Below are 20,214 nucleotides of genomic sequence, written 5' to 3'. Positions count from 1 at the left end.
AACCTGAAAGTATTGTATTGGACTGCTTGTGCATGAAACCTGATTTACAATTCCAATCAAAAAGAATTTCAGAATTGTTAATTTCATCCCTTTGTATCTGCCTATTTATTTGTTGGATAATTGTTTCTAGATTATCAGTTGTTTGCTTTCTTTGCTTGCTGCGAGAGAATTCAATAGAAGACTCTTTAAATGCCACTTGAATGGCACATTTGTGCTTGTTTCCCACCTCCAACTTCATTCCCTTCAGACTCGTATTGGAGAGAGAAAATAACAATAGGTAATGTCAATGTTGAAAAAGCATAAGCGAAAGGGGCTCATAGTTTTGTCTGTCCGACTTTGGTTTGAATTGAACTGAATTCTCTATTTTTCAAACCTCGTTGCACAATCACTATTGCCCCAGTTATGCAGAGCTTTCTGAAGTTTAAATATGATTTTTCAGCAATTTGCCTAAATTTCCAGAGCCCTGTTTACATGAAAGCAATAAGTTAGCAAAACAAAACTCTAAAATTGTCACTAAGCAAAAAACCTGTTGTTGAATAATTTTATAAAGATGAATACAAAGCCTATTCCATTTTTTTTTGTACAGGGGATTGCCCCACACTTCCTCAAAGGACAATGAATTACAAGAATCTTCATCCTTTTCCCACGAGGTCAATTATCCGCACTCTGATGGTGATTGGCCTCCCACTGAGAGGTACGTAACACAATGCTAAATCAAAGAAAGTTATTTTCTCCCTGTTTGGCTGACAGGTACTTTTTAATGGCTTCTTTTCAGAAATTACATATTACAGTAAAAAGCCTGTTAAATTGTAGACAATAGGTCTTGTGATATGTACCCTACTGCTATGATGAAAACTCATTAAATTATACTATCTCAATTACACTGTCCAGTGCATAAGATGTTTAGCATCCTCGCTTTTGTAAGAATTTGAAATACTACTGCATCTGCACCAACAGTAGCATGATATATCACAATGTGTACAGTGATTTTTGAGTTTTGATAGGAACTTATGTGAGCATTCTAACTTTGATACAAAAGGTTTACATCTATGAGCATAAGGTCAATTTCAGTAGCTAGGCACTTCAGAAAACCCTACTATGACAGACATTTGTTCATGTCAATTCAGTTGTTTAAGGATTATTTCTTCGTTTTCATCTTTTGAGATTGTTTGGAAATGATTAGGACATTGTATTCATTTAAATATCAATTCTTGTTGAATCACTACTTGTTTCTTGAAAGTTGAATTAATATTTTAGAAAGTTCCAGTACCCATTGTCAGAAATTAGTTTTCCAACTGCAGCAATTCATTTGTGTAACTGTTCTGTCACTCAGCAACAGTTGTATGCATACCGTGATCTTCACTTCCAAGAATGGATCTGCTAATTCTGTTAGCAAAACACACATTTTGTCATTGTCTAGGAAGGAATTTTGAACAACTACTTGTAAGATTGCTAAATAAATATTTGGCAGTGTTTCCTTCGGCTCAGTGGGCAGATAGACGTTATGCATAGTACTGAGCCAAAAGGTCAGTAGAGTTCCAGGTTTAATCCTTGATCTGTATCGACTGGCAGATTTCATTCTGAGTCCTGTAATTGGCTAGGTTTCCTACTGCTGATTGCTATTCAGGAAGTTCACAAATGGTTAGCTGCAGCACTCTGCATTGAAATACTGTTCATGGTTCAGAGCTCTAAATGAAACAGTTACTTTGGAGCTGCTACTTCAGTTTGATTCCTTGTTTGTGCTTATTTCTGCTAAGCGTGCTACTGCCATCTTGCTCAGTAAGAGTGAGCTCTCAATTCTTGCTTCTAACCACTTGCAGTGATGTGCGGACAGGATAACTTGTGTAGATTAGGATGTTAAAACTGACCACTTGGGCAATACTGTAGAAAATTGACTTTGTCCATCGAAGTTTACCTCTGCATCAGTACCCATCCTTACAGGGAAAATGAAGGGGAAATTATAAATTGAAGTTTTTATGCTCTCACAGGGAACTTTTTCTTTTTGGATGTAGTCATGGTGAGGATAACACTTATTAATCTTGTCTAGGGATCTCCAATGTAAATGTTTTATAATCTGAGCAAAATAACTGCAAAACTCTGAACTGTTACTGAAAAATATTTTTTGTTCCAGAACATGGTGTCTTTCATTTAAAAACAAAATAGCCTTTTCCTCTATTTTACTCCAATTTAGCGCATCCATTTCTCAGCCCTTTTCTCCTAAAAGTGACTCTGAATTAATGGTGAAGCCGTCTGATGTGCTGATGTCTGAGTCCCACATGCAGTGGTCCTGGGGAGAGTTTCCAGAATCAACAAGGGTAATTATTGAATTTAATTGCACTCTCTTTGACAATCTCTGCTAGATTTACATTTGATTTTATTAGACAGAGTATTGCCAAATAAAACCACAGAATGCATTAGGTTATAATTTCCTCATTGAGATATTGCCTTAAAAGCCTAAAAGCAAGTACTGACATGAAACATTTACAAGGCATCATGACAAAGCTTTCAAGGGGGGGAAGAAAACATCACTTGCTGAGGAAACAAGATGAATTTATCTTTTTTGGAAGATTTGAAGAGTCTAATTATTTTCATGAAGAATGCTATTATTTTATTCGTTGAAGTTTTTCAGTTCAATTGAATCGAAGATAGTGAAATCTTGATCTGATGTTACCTACGCTGGTCGCAGGGTGGTGTGGAATTCTTGTCTTGCAAAGGAGTTGAAAGTTAGACTAAAGAGCAAGAGTGCGAGAAGTCATTTTCTGCATTATTCCTCTATTCAACACTACAGCTGCTTTTGTTCATACATCAAATGTAGAGGGCCCACTCCAGACCTCAGTTGTATCACCATAGGTAGCTGCCTTATTAGGAACAATCTTAGTTACTTCTCAGTTGCTGACCCACTTCATTTGCTCACCAACCTCAGTGTGGTGAGTGGGATGAGAAGATGGATCTGGACTGTCAAGCAATGACGAAGTGAAGGGATGAGTAGAAAGAAGAGAGCAGTCAACAGAGGTCAGTAGGGAGCAATCAGAAGTAGGTGGTGGTGGGCAGGGAAGGAGCTAGAGGTTGGGAACAGGATGGCAAGCAGGGCATTAAGCATGAGTGAGCTAGTGGTTTGTGAGGACGCAGTGGACATAGTGACGTCAGCAGTGGGAGGGAATCATGCATGCTCAGGTGGGCAGAGTGGTTACCAAATAATTCTTGTACTGGCTCATTGTCAGGAGATACAGTAAACAAATTACTGTTTGAGTATTACTGCAAAAAGGCACATTTTCTCAAAGCAGAGAAATGAACCACAGAATGGCTGACATATACTCTGTATTGAAATCATTCTGAAGACTGGCAGGTTATATCAAACAGTGTGTTTCCCTTTGTTCACAACAAACAAGTTACTGACTGTATCCATCTATCCCATGCTTGCAAAATGTATAGACACAGTATCCAACATTAGATGCATACTAATAGTAGATATAATTTGCTACATCATCCTCTGTATACAAGGAATTATGCTGACAGCCAACTTAAAACTGTCTGTTAGGCTTGTAATTGAAGTGCACACACTTGCATCGGAGGCTACATATAAAAATACATAGAGTTTCATTCTTTGCAGGCAGAAAGAATGTGTGCACACACTGTATATATTACCATGAAGCCGATTGAGTCCACTCTGCTGTTCAGTGAGATTGTCACTGACTTGGTAATCCTGAACACCATATTCCTGCCATAGCCCTGTGACCCTTGATTCCCTTGTTGAGTAGAAATCCTGTCTAGCTCAGCTTTGAATATACATCATGACCCAGGGTTGACAGTCCTGTACACTTGTTTCAAAGCAGCGGAATAGGTTACAGCTATTGTTATGGTTCATTTTTCAGGCTCAGCCTGTCTTATCTAAATGTGAAACAAAGCTTGGCAGTTAACTGTCAGTCATTGTTAACTGGTGCACTTTCCATGACAGCACCTCTACCAATCTGAGTCCATTGCCAACTAAACAGCACTTTCCTTTGAGCATAAATGTTGTTTTTCCTTGACGTTGATATTCTTGTGAATTGCCCTGATGATAGCAAGACAGAGCTTTGATAAAATCTGTCTCTTCAGCAATATTTAAGTTCTGTACAGTCAAGTAACTATAAAAGTGCTGCTTATGGCAAGGATTAAACTAAATAAATGGCAAAGTTGAGAAACAGCATTGATTTAGAAAGGAAAACAGTGTCATTTTTGTGCACAATGGATACGAAGTGCATAAATAAAGAATGAATGACGTACTTGTCAGTAAATCATGATGTCACTGTTAGCATGCTTTATCTCACTTCAAAGTCATCATTGGAGAGCAAACTTTGAGATTTTCCTGAAATGAATTGCTTCATCACCAGGGTGTAGTCCAGACAGGCTATTGTCTTTCCATTAACTAGTTAAGGAATGTTTTCAAATTTATGTCCAATGTATTAATGGAAGGATAGTGGTTTCTTGGTGATGCATTCTAAAACCCTGCTTGCTTTTTGAATAGTCTTTCTTCATTGGTTATAGGTATTCAGCAACTTTGACATTAATCCTATAGGTCTTTTCCTCACTCAGCATCATTGAATGCAATCTTGCATGGCAGTCGCTTCTTAAATCTATTTGCATTAAGACATTGATCACTTTAAACTGCCTCTACTTGTGCCTGAATTTATTTTTTTTTTTGCATTTAAGTTTCATGTATCCTCACATCTCTGCAAACTTGTGATTTTGTTTTCCACACCACCTGACCCCACATGCCTCCATTTGGGGTATTAATGGCAAGGCTTTGCCATTGCTTCATAATTTTATTCATGCCTTCCATTCAAAGAGGTCTGTATCAATTTGTGCTTGGTTATTTAAAATGTTTAATTTGTGCTTTTGTAGATTAGTTGAGCTGTTCAATTTGTATTGTACAGGTTAATAAAAGAGAGAGGCTGGAGCATGCAGAAACCGTCCATATTACACCATCTGAAAATACTCACTTCAGGGTAATCCACCATTCTGATGCCATGGATGTGGATATCAATGCTCGCAAAATCATAACTCATACAGTTCTGAAGCCTGAGGCTAGAGCACTTGTGGATATACACCAGGCAGCTGCTGACAGTGAAGTTGCATCTTCTGAGGAAATGTTTAATAACATGCTCTCTCAAGCTCAAGATTCACATGGTATCTCAACAACTGGCATCTCTGACATGTCTCAGATAGATAGTACCTCTGTAGACATTGAAACCCAGATTCCAACTATTACAAAATTAGACTCCCCATCAAAGAAAAAAGGTAATGTACTTATCTGTTGTACTACTGCATATGAAAAGGTTATGCAGATGTGATTAATTCACCTGTATACTAATGTACTTGTTTTGAATTACTGGCATCAGACTTTAGGAAGGTGGTGGAGACTTGAGAAGGTGAGGGAAAGTTTATGACAATAGTTCCAGGTCTGAGGATCTGCAGTCATGAATTGGCTAGACTGGAAAAATTGATGCTGTTTTTTAGAAAAGTTGAGAATTTGTAAGAGTTGGCCAGACTTAAGTGCTCCAGATAGACGTGACAAACTGTTCTTGTTGGCAGTGAGGTCAAGAGCCAGATGACTGAAATTTGCATTTGAAAGTAGTTGAGGAATTTAATGGCAACATTAAAAAAAAATTACATAGTGAGTGGTTTAGGAATTGAACTGAAATGCACTGCCCAAGTGTGCTGTAAAGGGGTACGATCATGAGAAATGGGGAAAAAGAGTTTCCATGAGTATGTGGAAAGGATGGGGAAAGTAGGAACAAGAACAGGCACTGAGCCTGTTCTGCCATTCAGTGACATCAAAGCTGACATGTGGCCTAACTCCTATGGACCTTTAATACCATTGCTTAACATAAAATTATCTATCTCAGATTTAAAATTAACCACTGATCTAGCATCAACTGCCATTTGTGGAAGAGAATTCCAAACTTCTGCGATCCTTTGCTTTGAAGTGCTTCCCAACCCCTCTCCTGGAGTCAGAGTCATAGAGATGTGTAGCACGGAAACAGACCTTAAGTCCAATTTGTCCATGGCAACCAGATATCCTAAATAAATCTAGTCCCATTTGGCCCATATCCCTCTAAATCTTTTCTTATTCATATACCCATCGTGATGCCTTTTAAATGAGGTAATTGTACCAGCCTCCGCCACTTTCTCTGACAGCTTATTCCACACCACCATCTCTGGAAAAGGTTGCCCCTTAGGTCCCTTTTTTAAATCTTTCCCCTCTCACCTTAAACCTATCCGCTCTAGTTTTGGACTCCTCCACCTTGGGGGGGAAAAAGAACTTGTCTATTTTACCCTATCCATGCCCTCATGACCTTTTTAGAAACTCCTGTAAGGTTACCTCTCAGCCTCCAATGCTCCAGGGAAAATAGCCTGAGCCTATCAAGCCTCCCCCTTTAACTCAAACCCTCCAACCCCGGCATCATCCTTGTAAACCCTTTCTGAACCCTTCTCACACCTTCCTTCCTATAGCAGGGAGACCAGAATTGCGCAGGAGTTGGCCACTTTTGGAATACTACAGTCAATGCAGTGACCAATAAAGGCAAGCATACCAAATGCTGCCTTCACTATCCTATCTACCTGCTACTCCACTTTCAAGGAACTATGAACCTGCATTCCAAGAGGTCTCTTTGTTCAGCAACTCTCCACACCATCTTACCATTTAAGTGTGTAAGTCCTGACCTGATTTGCCTTTTCCAAAATGCAGCACCTCACATTTGTTTAAATTAAACTCCATCTGCTACTCCTTGGCCCATTGGCCCATCTGATCAAGATCACTCTTGTACTCTAAGGTAACCTTCACTGTTCACTACACCAGCTATTTTGGTGTCACCTGCTAGCTTACTAACCATACCTCCTGTGTTCATATCCAAATCATTTTATATAAATGACAAAAGCCATGAACCCAGCATCGATCCTTGTGGCACACCACTGGTCACAGGCCTCCAGTCTGAAAAACAACTCTCCACCACTATCTCCAATCAGTCCTTGCCTTTCCAAATACATTTAAATCCTATCCCTCAGGATTCCCTCCAACTTTCCCAACACTGTCAGGCTCACCAGCCTTTAGTTCTCTGGCTTTTACTTACTGCCTTTCTTAAATAGTGACACCACATTAGCCAACCTCCAGTCTTCAGGCACCTCACCTGTGGCTATTGATACACATATCTCAGCAAGATGCCCAGCAACCACTTCCCTAGCTTACCATAGAGTTCTAGGGTACACCTAATTTAGGTCCAGTGGATTTATCCACCTTTATGCGTTTTAAGCTATCAAGCACCACCTCCGTAATATGGACATTCTTCAAGATATCGCTGTTTATTTCCCCATGTTCTCTATTTTCATATCCTTCTCCACAGTAAGCACTGATGCTAAATACTCGTTTAGCATCTCCTCCAGCTCCTGTGGTTCCACACGTAGGTGGCCTTGCTGATCTTTAAGGGGCCCTCTTCTCTGCCTAGTTACCCTGTTGTCCTTAATGTATTTGTAGAATCCCTTCGGGTTCTCCTTAACCCTATTTGCCAAAGCAACTTAGTCCCCTTTTTGTCCTCCTGATGTCCCTCTTAAGTATGCTCCTACAGGTAGTTCTGCTATAACGCATGTTTCGTTAACACAAATTGGCTGTAACATGATTGACGAATAGTGGACTCTGTTTGGATAACGCAAACTTTCTGCTGTATAGGTATAGCGATTTTATATAGCAATTTCCCTATAATGCAATTTTCTATTGCGCAAGGTTACACAAGAATGCAACTGTCATGTTATAGGAGAACCACCTGTACTGCCTTTTCTCAGTCTGTGCCCCCTAGTGGGTTGGCATTGTGGCTTATTGGTTAGCTCTGCTTCCTCGCAGCATCAGGGACCTGTGTTCAATTCCATCCTCGGGCGACAGTCTGTACAGAGTTTGCACGTTCTCCCCGTGTCTGCGTGGATTTCCTCCGAGTGTTCCGGTTTCTTCCCATATTCCAAAGAAGTGCAGGTTAAGTGGATTGGCCATGCTAAATTTCCCATAGTGTGCAGACTTGGTGGATTTGTCATGGAAAATGCAGCGTTACAGGGATAGGGTGGGGGCGTGGGCCTGGATGGGATGCTCTTTGGAGGTTTGGTGTGGACTCGATGGGCCAAATGACCTGCTTCCACACGTAGGGATTCTATATCAGAAGCTTTTAGTTCTAGGATCTCAAGCCAGTGGAAAAAGTTTACCTTTATCTACCTTGTCTCTTCCTGTTAATGCCTCGAAGACTTTGATCAGATCAACCTTTTAACTTTCTAAATCCTGGAGAAAATGGGCCTAACTTGTAAAATCTCTCCTCAAACCTTAACCCTTGAAGCCCAGGCATTCCATCCAAGACCAACATATTTTTCCTCAGGTGTGGCACCCAGATCTGCTCTTAATATGCAAGGGGGTCTAAATAGGGTTTTGTATAATTGCAGCATAACCTCTGCATCCTTGTACTCCAGTCCTCTAGATTAATAGCCAGCATGCTGTCAACCACCTTGATTATTTTCTGCACCTGTCTGTGGCATTTGAAGATGTGTACACTTGAATGCCCAAGCCATTTTGGATATCTGTTGTATTTAACTTCATACCATCTTGTAAGTACCCTGATCTATCCTTTCTCAGTCCAAAATGGATAACCTCACCCTTTCCTGTATTGAAATCAATCTGCACAGCTTTCCCCATTCATCTAGTGTTAATTTCACTTTGTAATTTTTGGCCAATATCTACACGGACCACAATGCTGCCCATGACTTTCTATGCTTTAATCCAAGCCCTTATTGAATAATGTGAATGATGGAGGCCCTAACACAGGATTTTGTGGGGCATCACTAGTCACATCCTGCCAATTTGAGTATCTACCCATTGTCCCTACTTTGTCACCTGCCACGCAACCAGCTTCCCAACCATGTCAACGATTTGCTCTGAAATCCATGGGCTTCTACGTTTGTTAAGTTATGTGAATGAAAAGAGATTGCTGTTGCATAGAGCCTGCCTGGACTCCAAGGTCAATGGCTTCTTGTAATCAATCTGCGATTCTGTTCTGTTTACTGTGGGATACAATGAGGGCGTCCTCACCCTTTGCAGCAGGAAAGGAAATAAAGAGCAGGGTTTAGGATTTTTATCTAGCTTTTAAGTGTGGAAAAATATTGAATGTATCGGTTTTGTGGTTTCCAATATGCAATATAATTTTAAATATTTTTGTAGGTCTCCACAAACGAAGTCAGCATCAGGGACCTGAGGACATTTATTTGGATGATCTGACTGTTTTGGCACCTGAGGATGCTGCTCGCTATTTTCCTAAAAGGTGCTACATTGTCTCCGTCTGTATGTAAGGATTTCCTTGACTAGGTGGTTTGAGAATGCTAAGACAAACAATGGCCTAAATAAAGATAAGCGGTCTCTGGGCTTCCACAAAGAATGCTGGTTCAGAAGAAAAATTGCTGTGATTTGATTTCTCCTTGATTTAGGATGAGGAAATAATTTGAGGCTGGTAATGAAGGAATGCAAAACATTCCCAGTTTTGTAATGTTTACCTAGATGCCTAATCCAAAACGCTGCCTCAGGCTGACAGCTATTAAAGGAGTGTGAATAATCTTTGTGAAATACCCAAGGTGTTTCCAGTAAAATGACTAAATAAGTAGGAGCGGTGAACACATTGTGAGGTGGTTGGTAGAAATAAAGCAATTATTCAGGGAGATTAGTTAGGGGCTATGTCATTGTTTAAACTCAGACTTGCCCTCCATTTGTTTATCAGGTTCTGTTAAAGATAATTATATCTCTAAACAATGAGTAGCATTACAAGTAGATATTATACTCATTTAACAAATCTAATGTCCCATGTTGCTCACCTTTTGACTTGTGACACTGTCACTTTTCTGATTGGGTGGTTTAACAGTCCAGCAGTTATAGAATAATGTGTTGCTGTTGGTCTAATTGTTCCTCAGCGTTTGCAATTATGTTTTACAATCCTATGATGTCAAGTTCCCTTATTAACCAATGTTCCAATCAAAAATGGATAGAAAAACTGCCAATAAAACATTAAAATTCATACATGGGAAAATTTCTTTCTGGAAGGAAGCAATAACAAATTGAACCAATAAAAAAGTAACACCATCTGATTGTGCAAAATATTTTTTGGCCACCACTTTGAATTCTCCATTAGGGGAAGAACTTTATACTCGAAACTGAAAAACATAATGAATGTTAGAGAAAAATTTTAAAGACATTAAACTTGCCCACACAACTTGAACGAATTGAGTTAAAATTAATGGAGCATGAATTTAAACAAGATAGGTATAGCAAGAGATTGGATGAGACACTCTGTGGCCTTCATTCTGCATGCCGGTGTTGGAAGTTTCGGTTTTATCTGAAGAACATGACGTGGATTTTCTGGGTTTTTTTTTTGCTATGAAGTACAACCAGTGCATAAAAGATTTGTTTGAACTTTTAAAAATAACAATGGAGAAGCAATGAGCTAGCACAAAATACTAGTGATCATGGTTGAGCCAGGGAATAATTACTGATAGGGCAAATGAAGAGATAACATAAATACAAAACATCTGAAAAGAGAACTGAAAGATGACTTGAGTGGATGGTGGGAAAGAGAGAAGACAGAAGAACCTAAGACTAATTAAATGGATAGAAATTAGGAATAATGATAAATGTGCCATGGTATAGGTCAACAATCAGAATATACATGTGAAAATTGTAGCATGATGTAGGGGCAAGTATGGCAAGAGATTAGATGTTATGTTACTTAGCCTTGTATTCCAAATGACATGTAAACAAACAGGTGAATTTTTATTTGCATTTTGTTAATATTTTATGTCAGCTCACAAGTTCAAAATTCACTGGATTGAGAATCACTGTAGCATTCAACAAAAATCTCTCATTCAGTTGAAATTTTCCTGCCCTTTGGGGAGTTTCTCCAGTCCTTGAAATTTGTAAACATCGAAGTGTCTGCTAATAATACATTTTTTTGCAAAGTGCACAAAGCTGGTTATCAGAAACCTAGAAATTTGGAGCAGAAGTAGGTCTTTTGGCCCTTTTTAAAATTCTGTACCATTCAAGAAGATGATGCCTGATTTTGATTTCTGTTCTGAATTCCATATTCCCATCTATCCTTGACAACCTTTTGATCCTCTTGCCTAATAAGAATTTATCTAACTCTGTCTTTAAAATGTTCAATGATCTCTCCTCCACTGCTTTCTGACACAAAGATTTCTAAAGTTGCACAACCCTTTTTGAGGAAAAAAAATTTCACTTATCTTTCTGCAAAAAAGGTGCTGATTTTACAAGTGTCTATCAGTTCTGGAGTCTCCCACAAGAGTATACATCCTTTTGATATCCTCTTCAAGATCCTGTAAACTTGAATCAGTTCATTCCTCACTTGTGAAACCTGCCCAGCATATCCAAGCTATTCTCCTAAAACAACCCAACTAAAACAGTTCTAATCTAGTAAACCACCTTCTAAATTCACTAGAGGTGTTTCAGTCCTTCCTTAAATGAGACTAATCTCTGTACAGTATTCAAGATATGGTCTTGATGCCCTGTATAATTGAAGCACAATTTCTATACTCTTGCAATAAAGATGATTATCCCTAGATTTCCTCATGTACTGTATCTCCATGCTAACCAGGCACTGTGTCTCCAGCACTAGAACACCTTGATTACTCTATATCTTGGTATTTTGCGATCATTCTCTATTTAAGTAATACTCTATTTTCATTCTTCCTGCAAACTTCACATTTTCCGAAATTATCCTCCATCTGCTAGATTTTTGCTCATTGACTTAACCTCTATATATAATAATTTATGGCAGTCTGCGTCTTCGTTATGTCATCTTCACGACACCCTTTGCTATCTCATAAGGTCATCATTATATTTAACCAGCCTGCCATCAATCCCTTCGTCTAAGTCATTGATGTAAACTGTAATATGTTGATTGTCCGGTGCAGACCCTTGCAGAATCACTCATCGTGTCCTGTCAATCTGAAAAAAACATTTGTGTATACTGTCTTTTCTGCTAGCCAATCTTCGATCCATGCTAGAAGGTTAATACCATGTCATGATTTCCTCTGTTGACTTAGAACCTTTCATGTTGAACCATACCAAATCTTGAAATCCAAGTACAGTACATCGTTGGCTCCCCTTTCTCCAGAGCACCTCTCACTGCTTCAAAAATTTCAATAAATTGACTAAACAGGATTTCCTTCTCTCAAAACCATTCTGACTCTTCCCAATTGTTTTTCCAAGTGCTCAGTTATGACCACCTTTTAATGATCAATTCTAACAGCTTCCCAATAACAGACATCAAGTTAACTAATCTAGTTCAGGTCTGGCAGCTCCATTGGCTTGCACAGTACCACTTTTTTGCAATTTCACTAAAATCCTCTCCTCCTCTAAACTTACAGATTTGCAGGATGTTTGTTGTATCCTCCATAGTGAAGACGAGCAAAATATTTATTCACTTTCTTTATTATTTACTATTAATTCTCCATTCTTTCCTGTGGTGGATCAACACTCAGTTAACTTTGTTAAATACCTCTGGAAACAGTATCCTTTTTTTATACTTCTGGGTAGCTTCCTCTTAATCAGGACTAATAAATTAGAGCTTACTCTTTTAGTCATCCTCTGTTTGTTGTATTCTGACTAGTCATATGCCCTGCCACTTTGCATAATTATATGCTTCTTCCTGAAGTTTGACCCTTTCTAACTACTTTAGTTAAACTTCCTCTGGAATCCTTCTTTAAGGTAGGAATGTACATATTCTGAGTATTCATCCTATTAAATGTCTACCACTGCTTCTGTCTTGATTGATCATCTAGCCTAATATCTTGGTTCACTTCGGCCAGCTCAGTGTTCATGCCCATATAGTTGCCATTTTCCAAGTTTAGAGTACTAGTCTTAGACCGACTCCCCTCCCTTTTCAGACTAGATATAAAATTAAGTCACGTTGCATGCTGCCATCTTGAGGTGCCTTTGCTCTAAGGTGATTAATAAATCTTGTCACATTACACAACTTCCAAGTTTTGCATAATGCGCTGTCTGGTTGACCCCAGAACACTGCTTTTCTGATAGTTTTAGAGCATTCTACGAGCTCTCCATCCAGGGTTTTGTCACCAGCCTGATTAGGCCAGTTTATATGTAGATGAAAATCATTTCTCATCCTTGCTGTCTGTCAATAACAAACATGCAATGTTATTTCTTATATATTTCATCCCACCCCATGGTTACTATTCTGGGGCCTGGAGACCACTCCCATGAGTGACTTTCCTATACTATTTCTCGTCTCCACTGAAACAGATTTGATATAACCTCCTGAACCAAGGTAATCTCTAACTACTTCAGCAATTGATTTATGAATGCTACCATTCCACCTTTTAGTGAGCTTCCTATTCTTTTAATATCATATGCTCCAATGACCCAATCTTTATCATCCCCTAGCCAAGTTATTGGTTATTGGATTGTTTATTCACATTATTCTGCATTATCAATTGATTGACTTTGTTGCAAATGCTGCACGGATTCTGAAGCAGAGCTTTTAGATTTTCTTCATCCTTCTAGTATGTAATGTTGACAACTGGTGTGTTTCCCCCAAACCACCCCAGCCCATCCCTTCCTGCCATTCTCTGGCCTTCTCTTTCCACATTGATATTCTGCTGTCCTGTTTTCAACTGTATTTTTTGACTTGTTATAGTTTCCCAAATAGATATTCTAGATCTGTCACCACCACCTGCGCACATTGACACAGAGACACACATTTAGCGTAAAGCCCTCTTATACGCCTAGTTATGCAGCCAGAACAACTAGAGTCTAATCTGTCCAAACAGTATGTATCTCACTTCCATTCACAGTTCCCTGTGAAGCAGAACCCACTTCTCTTAAGCCATCCATTCACTTATCTAATATGATTCTCCCCTTCTCATTGCAAGTTATTCTCCAACGTTGTTCATATATCCCTGGCCAGGCAGACAACACCCTCTCTGCTCCTATGATGCTGCTTGGCCTGCTGTGTTCATCCAGCCCTGCACCTTGTTGTCTCGGATTCTCCAGCATCTGCAGTTTCTACTATATCTGTGCTGTTTGCTACAATTAACAGTGTCAGTCTCTCTCACTGTATGAGCCCTGTTACCATCATATTCCTTTCTGTTCCCCTCCTCTTCCCCAACTTGAATGCCATCCTGTACTGGGGTGCATGGGCATTTTGCCACCATCCAGGGTGAATGAGCTATCATAATTGCAATTATGATATCAGCAATATACTTTAAAGGAAATTGTTCTCTTGATGTGAATAGTACTAGCAAGGCCACATTATTGCTCAACCATATTTGCCCTGTAAAGGTGATGAGTCATCTTGAGCTGCTGATGCCCTATTACTGCTATTGTATGTTAAGTGTGGAAATCAGGATTTTAATCTTGCCGTGATGCATAGCTAAGTCGTATGTGCAGACATGTCTATTAATTACTACAACGTTGACTGTGAAATTTATAAATCTTTTTCTTGTAGTGAGTTTGACAGCAGTTCTAAGCGGTGGACTGAATCAGAGACCTGCTCTGGTTCTCAGTCACCACAGTCAGTAGGAAGTGCAGCAATGGATAGTGACACTGAATGCCTTTCTGATTCAGCAGCTGACCTGCAAGATCTCGATCTCTCACTTTGTGGAGGTCTCAGTGAAAATACTGAGATATCGAAAGGTAAGACAAAAGTCAGAATTTGAAAGTTCAGAGCGCTTATGTTTTTAATTGTTTTTTATTTTCACATTGTTAAATTTTCAGAGAAAGGTATTTTCATGACCTTTGTTATCGTGATTAAATGAATAGGTTTACAGCACTGAAATAAACTGTTGGATCCCACTGTCCACCAGTGTTTTTGCTTCATACATCTCTGTGCTGACAGTTTACCTTCCATTTTCTCAATCATTCTTATTTAACTTATCCTTTAAATGTATTATTGCTTGAAGTTGTGTTCTTGATTTGTGCCACTTGTTTAGTTACCCTAATCTCCTACAGTACTGTTTTATGTCTTTGTAGCCAGCTTGCTTCCATTCTGCTTCTTGGCTCAATTCCGCATGTTCTGATTTTAACCAAGGATTTACTTGTATCTTAATCAGTGGCTTTTGAAATTCCAGATAAGTGGCATATATTGAATTACTGGTATTTGCTATTTCTGTTGCTGCTTCAAACAACTCAATCATGTAGAGTCACCTTTCCTTTTGAAATTTCTGCTCTCCTAGTTTTAGTTTCTGGATGCTTTTTCTGTTGCATTTTTGAGTAAAGATTTGATTTATATTTTCTATCAGAAAAGTTAAGCTAACTGGTGTTTAGTTTTCCAGACTTGTTCTATTGCCCATTTTCTAAACAGGGAAATTCCTATTAATGCTCTACCAAATCTCTGGCACTTCATTTTTTTTCTGTAATCCATGTGTAGGGAAGAGTCTTATCCTCTGACTTTTTGATTAGTTTATCAATTATGTTTCTTTGTTATAAATTCCTTTATTGTTTTTGTTCTTGTCGTGTCATTTCCTTGAACTTGAAGTTGTTAATATTGCAATGTACCTGCTGCTGTTGCCCTTCAAGGTGTTGCAGGCTTGAAAGGAGCCTTGTTGGTATTCATGGTAAACATTTGTTAAAGTAAAATTCAGTATTTGTCACTTTTCCGAAATCGCCTCTGAATTTATGTTGTGCACATTTAGTAGCTCTATTCCAAGCACTTCGATTCTTCTTTTGTGTCTGTGGAATAGTTTCCATTCCTGGATTGCTTTATTAATTGTTTCATGTGCACTTTTCCTTCTGCAATTTCTTTTGTCAACTTCTCCTTTGTTGACTGTGGACCTGAGTTTGAATCCTGCCACAATAGATGTTGAAATTTGATTTCAGTACGAAATATATGGAATTAAGAATCTATTGATGACCATGATAGCATTGTTGGAAAAACCCACCTGGCTTACTGATGTCCTCCAGGGAAGGACATCTGCCATCTCCATCTGGTCTGCCCTATGTGACTCCAGACCTACAGCAATGTGGTTGACTCTCGACTGCTTTCTGAAATGGCCTAACGAGCCACGCAGTTGCATCAATCACTATGGGATCTCAACAAAGATATATGATACCAGATGGACCACTTGGTATCTGCCTAAGCATCAGAAAATACAGCAGTAGAAACAGCACTGTAAACCCTTCAAAGTTCTCTTCACTGACATCTGGGGGCTAGTGCAAAAACAGGGAGAGCTGTCTCAGACTAACCAAGCAACAGCCTGAGGCAGTGAAACTCACGGAATCAACTGACAGTCTTGTTCCATACACCACCACCGTCATCCCTGGATATGTTCTGTCACACTGCCAGGACAGACACAGCAGAGGTAGCAGTGGAGTTGTGTACAGTTAGGAGGGAGTTGCCCTGGGAGTCCTCAACATTTGACTCTGGACCTCATGAAATCAGGTTAAACATGGGCAAGGAAACCTGCTGCTGATTACATGGAACGTCCTCCTTCAGCTAATGAAAGTAGTACTCCCCAATGTTGAGCAACACTCGAAGTACAGAACGTGGCAAGGGCACAAAATGTTCTCTGGGTGGGGATTTCGGTGTCTACCACCAAGAGCAGCTTGGCAACAGCATTACTGATCAAGCTGATCAGGTCCTAAAGAACGTAACTGTCTGGGACTGTGGCAGGTAGTGAGGGAACCAACAAGAGAGCAAAAAATTACTTGACCAATCTGCTGGCTGCAGATGCATCTGTCCATGATAATATTAGTAAGAGTGACCACCATACAGTCCTTGTGGAGATGAACTCCCATCTTTGCATTGAGAATTATCTGCAACTTCATGGGCTGGCATGTACCCACTAAACAATTACCATCACACCCAGTGATCACCCTGGTTCAACGGAGAGTGCAGGAGGGCATGCCAGGAGCAACACCAGGTACACCCAAAAATGAGGTGTCAACCTGGTGAAGCTACCAAACAGGATTACAGACCAAACGGCATAAGCAACAAGTAATAGACAGAGTTTAGGCAATCGCACAACCAACGGATCAGACCAAGGCTCTGCAGTCTTGCCACATCCAGTCGTGAAGGGTGGTGGACAATTAAACAACTACTGGAGGGGGAGGCTTCACAAATATCTGTCCTTGATGAGGGAAGAGCCCAACTCATCGCATGTTGAGTCGACAATCCATCTCTGCCTCCTCCAGTGGTCTCTGAAATTTCAGGTGTCAGTCTTCAGTCAATTTGATCAACTCCATATTTTAAATAAAAAAAACAATTTGAGGCATTGGATGCTGCGAAGGCTATGGGCCCTTATAACTAGTAAAGACTTGCGCTCCAGTTTTTGTCGCTTCCCTAGCCAAGCTGTTCCAGTACAGTTACAACAGTGGCATCTAACCAACAATGTGGAAAATTTCCTGTGTATGTCCTGTACATACAAAATAGTACAGATCCAACTCGGCCAATTACCATCCCCTCATTCTACACTCATCAATCATTTGAAACATTCTTTCCCTCTGTTTAGAGTGCGGTGTCGGAGGAGCAGGCACAGAGAGCTTTCCCCAAACATCCAGAACTGGCTCTTTTTCTGGAATAATCTCGCCTGGCTTGATCTTTGCTGAATTTGATGTAATTGAGGACGTCAGCATCAATGCTATCAAGTAGCACCAGCTCAGCAAAATCCTGCTGACTGATGCCCAGTTAGGGTTCCACCAGGACCACTTGGCTCCTGACCTCATTACAACTTTGGTTTAAACATGGACAAGAGAGCTGAATTCTAGAGGTGAGATGAGTGTGAGAGCTGTTGACATCAAGGCTGCACTCAACTCAGCGTGGCATCAAGGAGCCCAAGCGGTACAGGAATCGATGCGTATTGGGGGCTGACTCTTTGCTGGTCGGAGTCGTATCTGGCACATAGGATAATGGTTGTGGTTGTTGCAGGTCTGTCATCTCAGCTGCAGGATGTTTCCTCAGGATAGTGTCTGAGGCCCAACCATCTTCAACCACTTAGTCAATGATCTTCCCTCCAATGTACGATCGGAAGTGGGGATGCTCACCGTTGAGAGCATGATGTTCAGCACCATTCCCAACTCCTCAGATACTAAAGCAGTCCATGTCCAAATGCAACAAGACTTGCACAATATCCAGGCTTGGGCTGAAAATTAACAAGTGATATTGGCACCACAAATGACAGGCAGTGACCATCTACAAAAAGAGTCAATCTCATCATCGCCCCTTGACATTCAGTGGTGTTACCGTCACTGAATCTCCTGCTATCAACATCCTGGGCATTACCATTGACAAGAAACTCAGCTGGACTTGCTACATTAACACTGGCTACAAGAGCAGGTCAGAGGCTAGGAATTCTGTGGCAAGTAACTTGCTTCCTGACACCCCAAAGCCATCTACAAGGCACAAGTTAGGAGAGTGATGGAATATTCCTGACTTGCCTGGATGCGTGCGGCTGCAACAACACTCAAGAAGCTTAACCCAATCCAAGACACAGCGGCCCACATGATTGGCTCCATATCCACAAGCATCCATTGTCTCCTCCACCAGTCCTCGGTCACAGCAGTGTGCACTAGCGACAAGATGCACTGCAGAAATTGACCAAAGATTTTTAGACAGCACCTTCCAAACCCACAATCACTTTCATCTGGATGGACGAGAGCACCAGGTACATGGGAGTACCACCACCTACAAGTTCCCCTCCAAGCCACTCACCACCTCACTTGGAAATATATCACTGTCACTTCACTGCCGCTGGGTCAAAATCCTGGAATTCCCTCCCTAAGAGCATTGTGGGTCAACCTACAACATGTGGACTGCAGTGGTTCAAGGCAGCAGCTCCCCACCACCTTCTGAAGGGTAACTAGGGCCGGGCAATAAATACTGGCTGGCCAGTGATGTCCAATTTCCATGAGTGAATCAAAAAGCAATGTACTTTAACGATATCTTATTCTTCTTCAATTTTAATATTGTCCTTGCATTTTTATGCACCATTGGTGCTTTGCTATTGGCTGTTTTTCTTATCTTTTGTAGAAAGTATATTTCTCCTGAACAGTTGATCATTGTTTTAAACATTTCCCACTCCTCTACATTTTTCTCCCCAAATTTACCATCTGTAGTTGCTGTCTTATTCCCTCAATTAGGTTTTTTTCTCTTCCCAACACCACCACCAACATTTCCACTGCGTGCTCTTTCCCCCCCCCCGCCAAATATGGGGGGGCCATCTTGATAGCATTGTCAATGACACCCTCCACTACTTCGACTGAGAACTGACTGTGTTGGTAATTGGACAGATCAGATTTCACGTGTTTGTAGGCACAGCATACTTTGTTAATTTACTATATTTGTAAATTTTTTTATGCTCATTCAGGATTGTTTAGTAATACTGCTGCTAGTAGAGTTGGTATCATTGGTAGGCAACTCTTAAGTCCATCTTGGGACCACCAACTCCCATTTTGAGAATTGGTGCATTTGTAAAAGTCCAGGCCCTTGTCTTGAAATATTTCCTAAAGCAGTGAGTAATGGCCTTCTGTCTTGTAAGATGATTTGTTTGTTTGTTTGTTTTGTGGTGGTCAACTCTGGTAAACATCACCTGATTGGTTCAAGAGTCCCACTCTGCTGTGGCAGTCTCTGCCATATTTGCTGTAGAGGAACACAGTGGACTGACCATAAAGAAATGCTGGCCTCTGTTTTCTCTGGGCCCCCTTCTTTGCAGCTGAACTTTTAGCTTCTACTTGTCTCTTCCAATGACTCTCCAAACAGTTAACCTGCAGAGATCAGGTCTATCAGCGACTGTTTTCTCAGTTGTTAGCGCCTACCACCTTCAACTCCATATCTTGCTTGCGGCTATCCTTGTGGCAGAGCTGTGGGCGTGGAGGATGCCACATCCACGGACCTGGTCATCGTACAGAAAGACGTTGGCTGGTCATAATCATCGGTTTAATGATGGACTATTCACCCAGTGTAGACTTGGCTTAGCAACGTGCCCTGCTAAGAAATGTGGGCAAACATATCTGAAATGGCAAACATGGGAACTGTTAGGCTTTTTATCCTGTCTAAGATGGCGACCAGCATACTAAGGACTCTGGCTTGGGCAACTCACATTTTGATGTTCTTGGGTAGCTGTTGTCGTGTGTTCAGCTTGGATGTGACACTTGCAACTTTTGTGTTTGTTGATTTCAGCATCAAGTGATAGACT

At 40.4% G+C, this 20,214-nt stretch overlaps 1 protein-coding gene across 1 annotated transcript in view; it reads left to right on the top strand.

Annotated features, from left to right (window-relative positions):
* The window catches only part of lpin2 (lipin 2), a 98,158-nt gene that overhangs the window by 41,974 nt on the left and 35,970 nt on the right, over nucleotides 1-20,214 (top strand). The window contains exons 5-9 of the mRNA XM_048595822.1: nucleotides 587-694; nucleotides 2,192-2,315; nucleotides 4,914-5,277; nucleotides 9,227-9,326; nucleotides 14,532-14,719. Of these exons, the coding sequence (XP_048451779.1) occupies nucleotides 587-694; nucleotides 2,192-2,315; nucleotides 4,914-5,277; nucleotides 9,227-9,326; nucleotides 14,532-14,719 (884 nt within the window). The remainder of the gene's footprint in view (nucleotides 1-586; nucleotides 695-2,191; nucleotides 2,316-4,913; nucleotides 5,278-9,226; nucleotides 9,327-14,531; nucleotides 14,720-20,214) is intronic.

The sequence above is a fragment of the Rhincodon typus genome, chromosome 4 (genome assembly GCF_021869965.1).
Source record: "Rhincodon typus isolate 14 chromosome 4, sRhiTyp1.1, whole genome shotgun sequence".
In the NCBI taxonomy this organism is placed as follows: Eukaryota; Metazoa; Chordata; class Chondrichthyes; order Orectolobiformes; family Rhincodontidae; genus Rhincodon; species Rhincodon typus.
The sequence above is the reverse complement of the archived record's forward strand: the minus strand, read 5'-3'. Positions and strand labels throughout refer to the sequence as shown.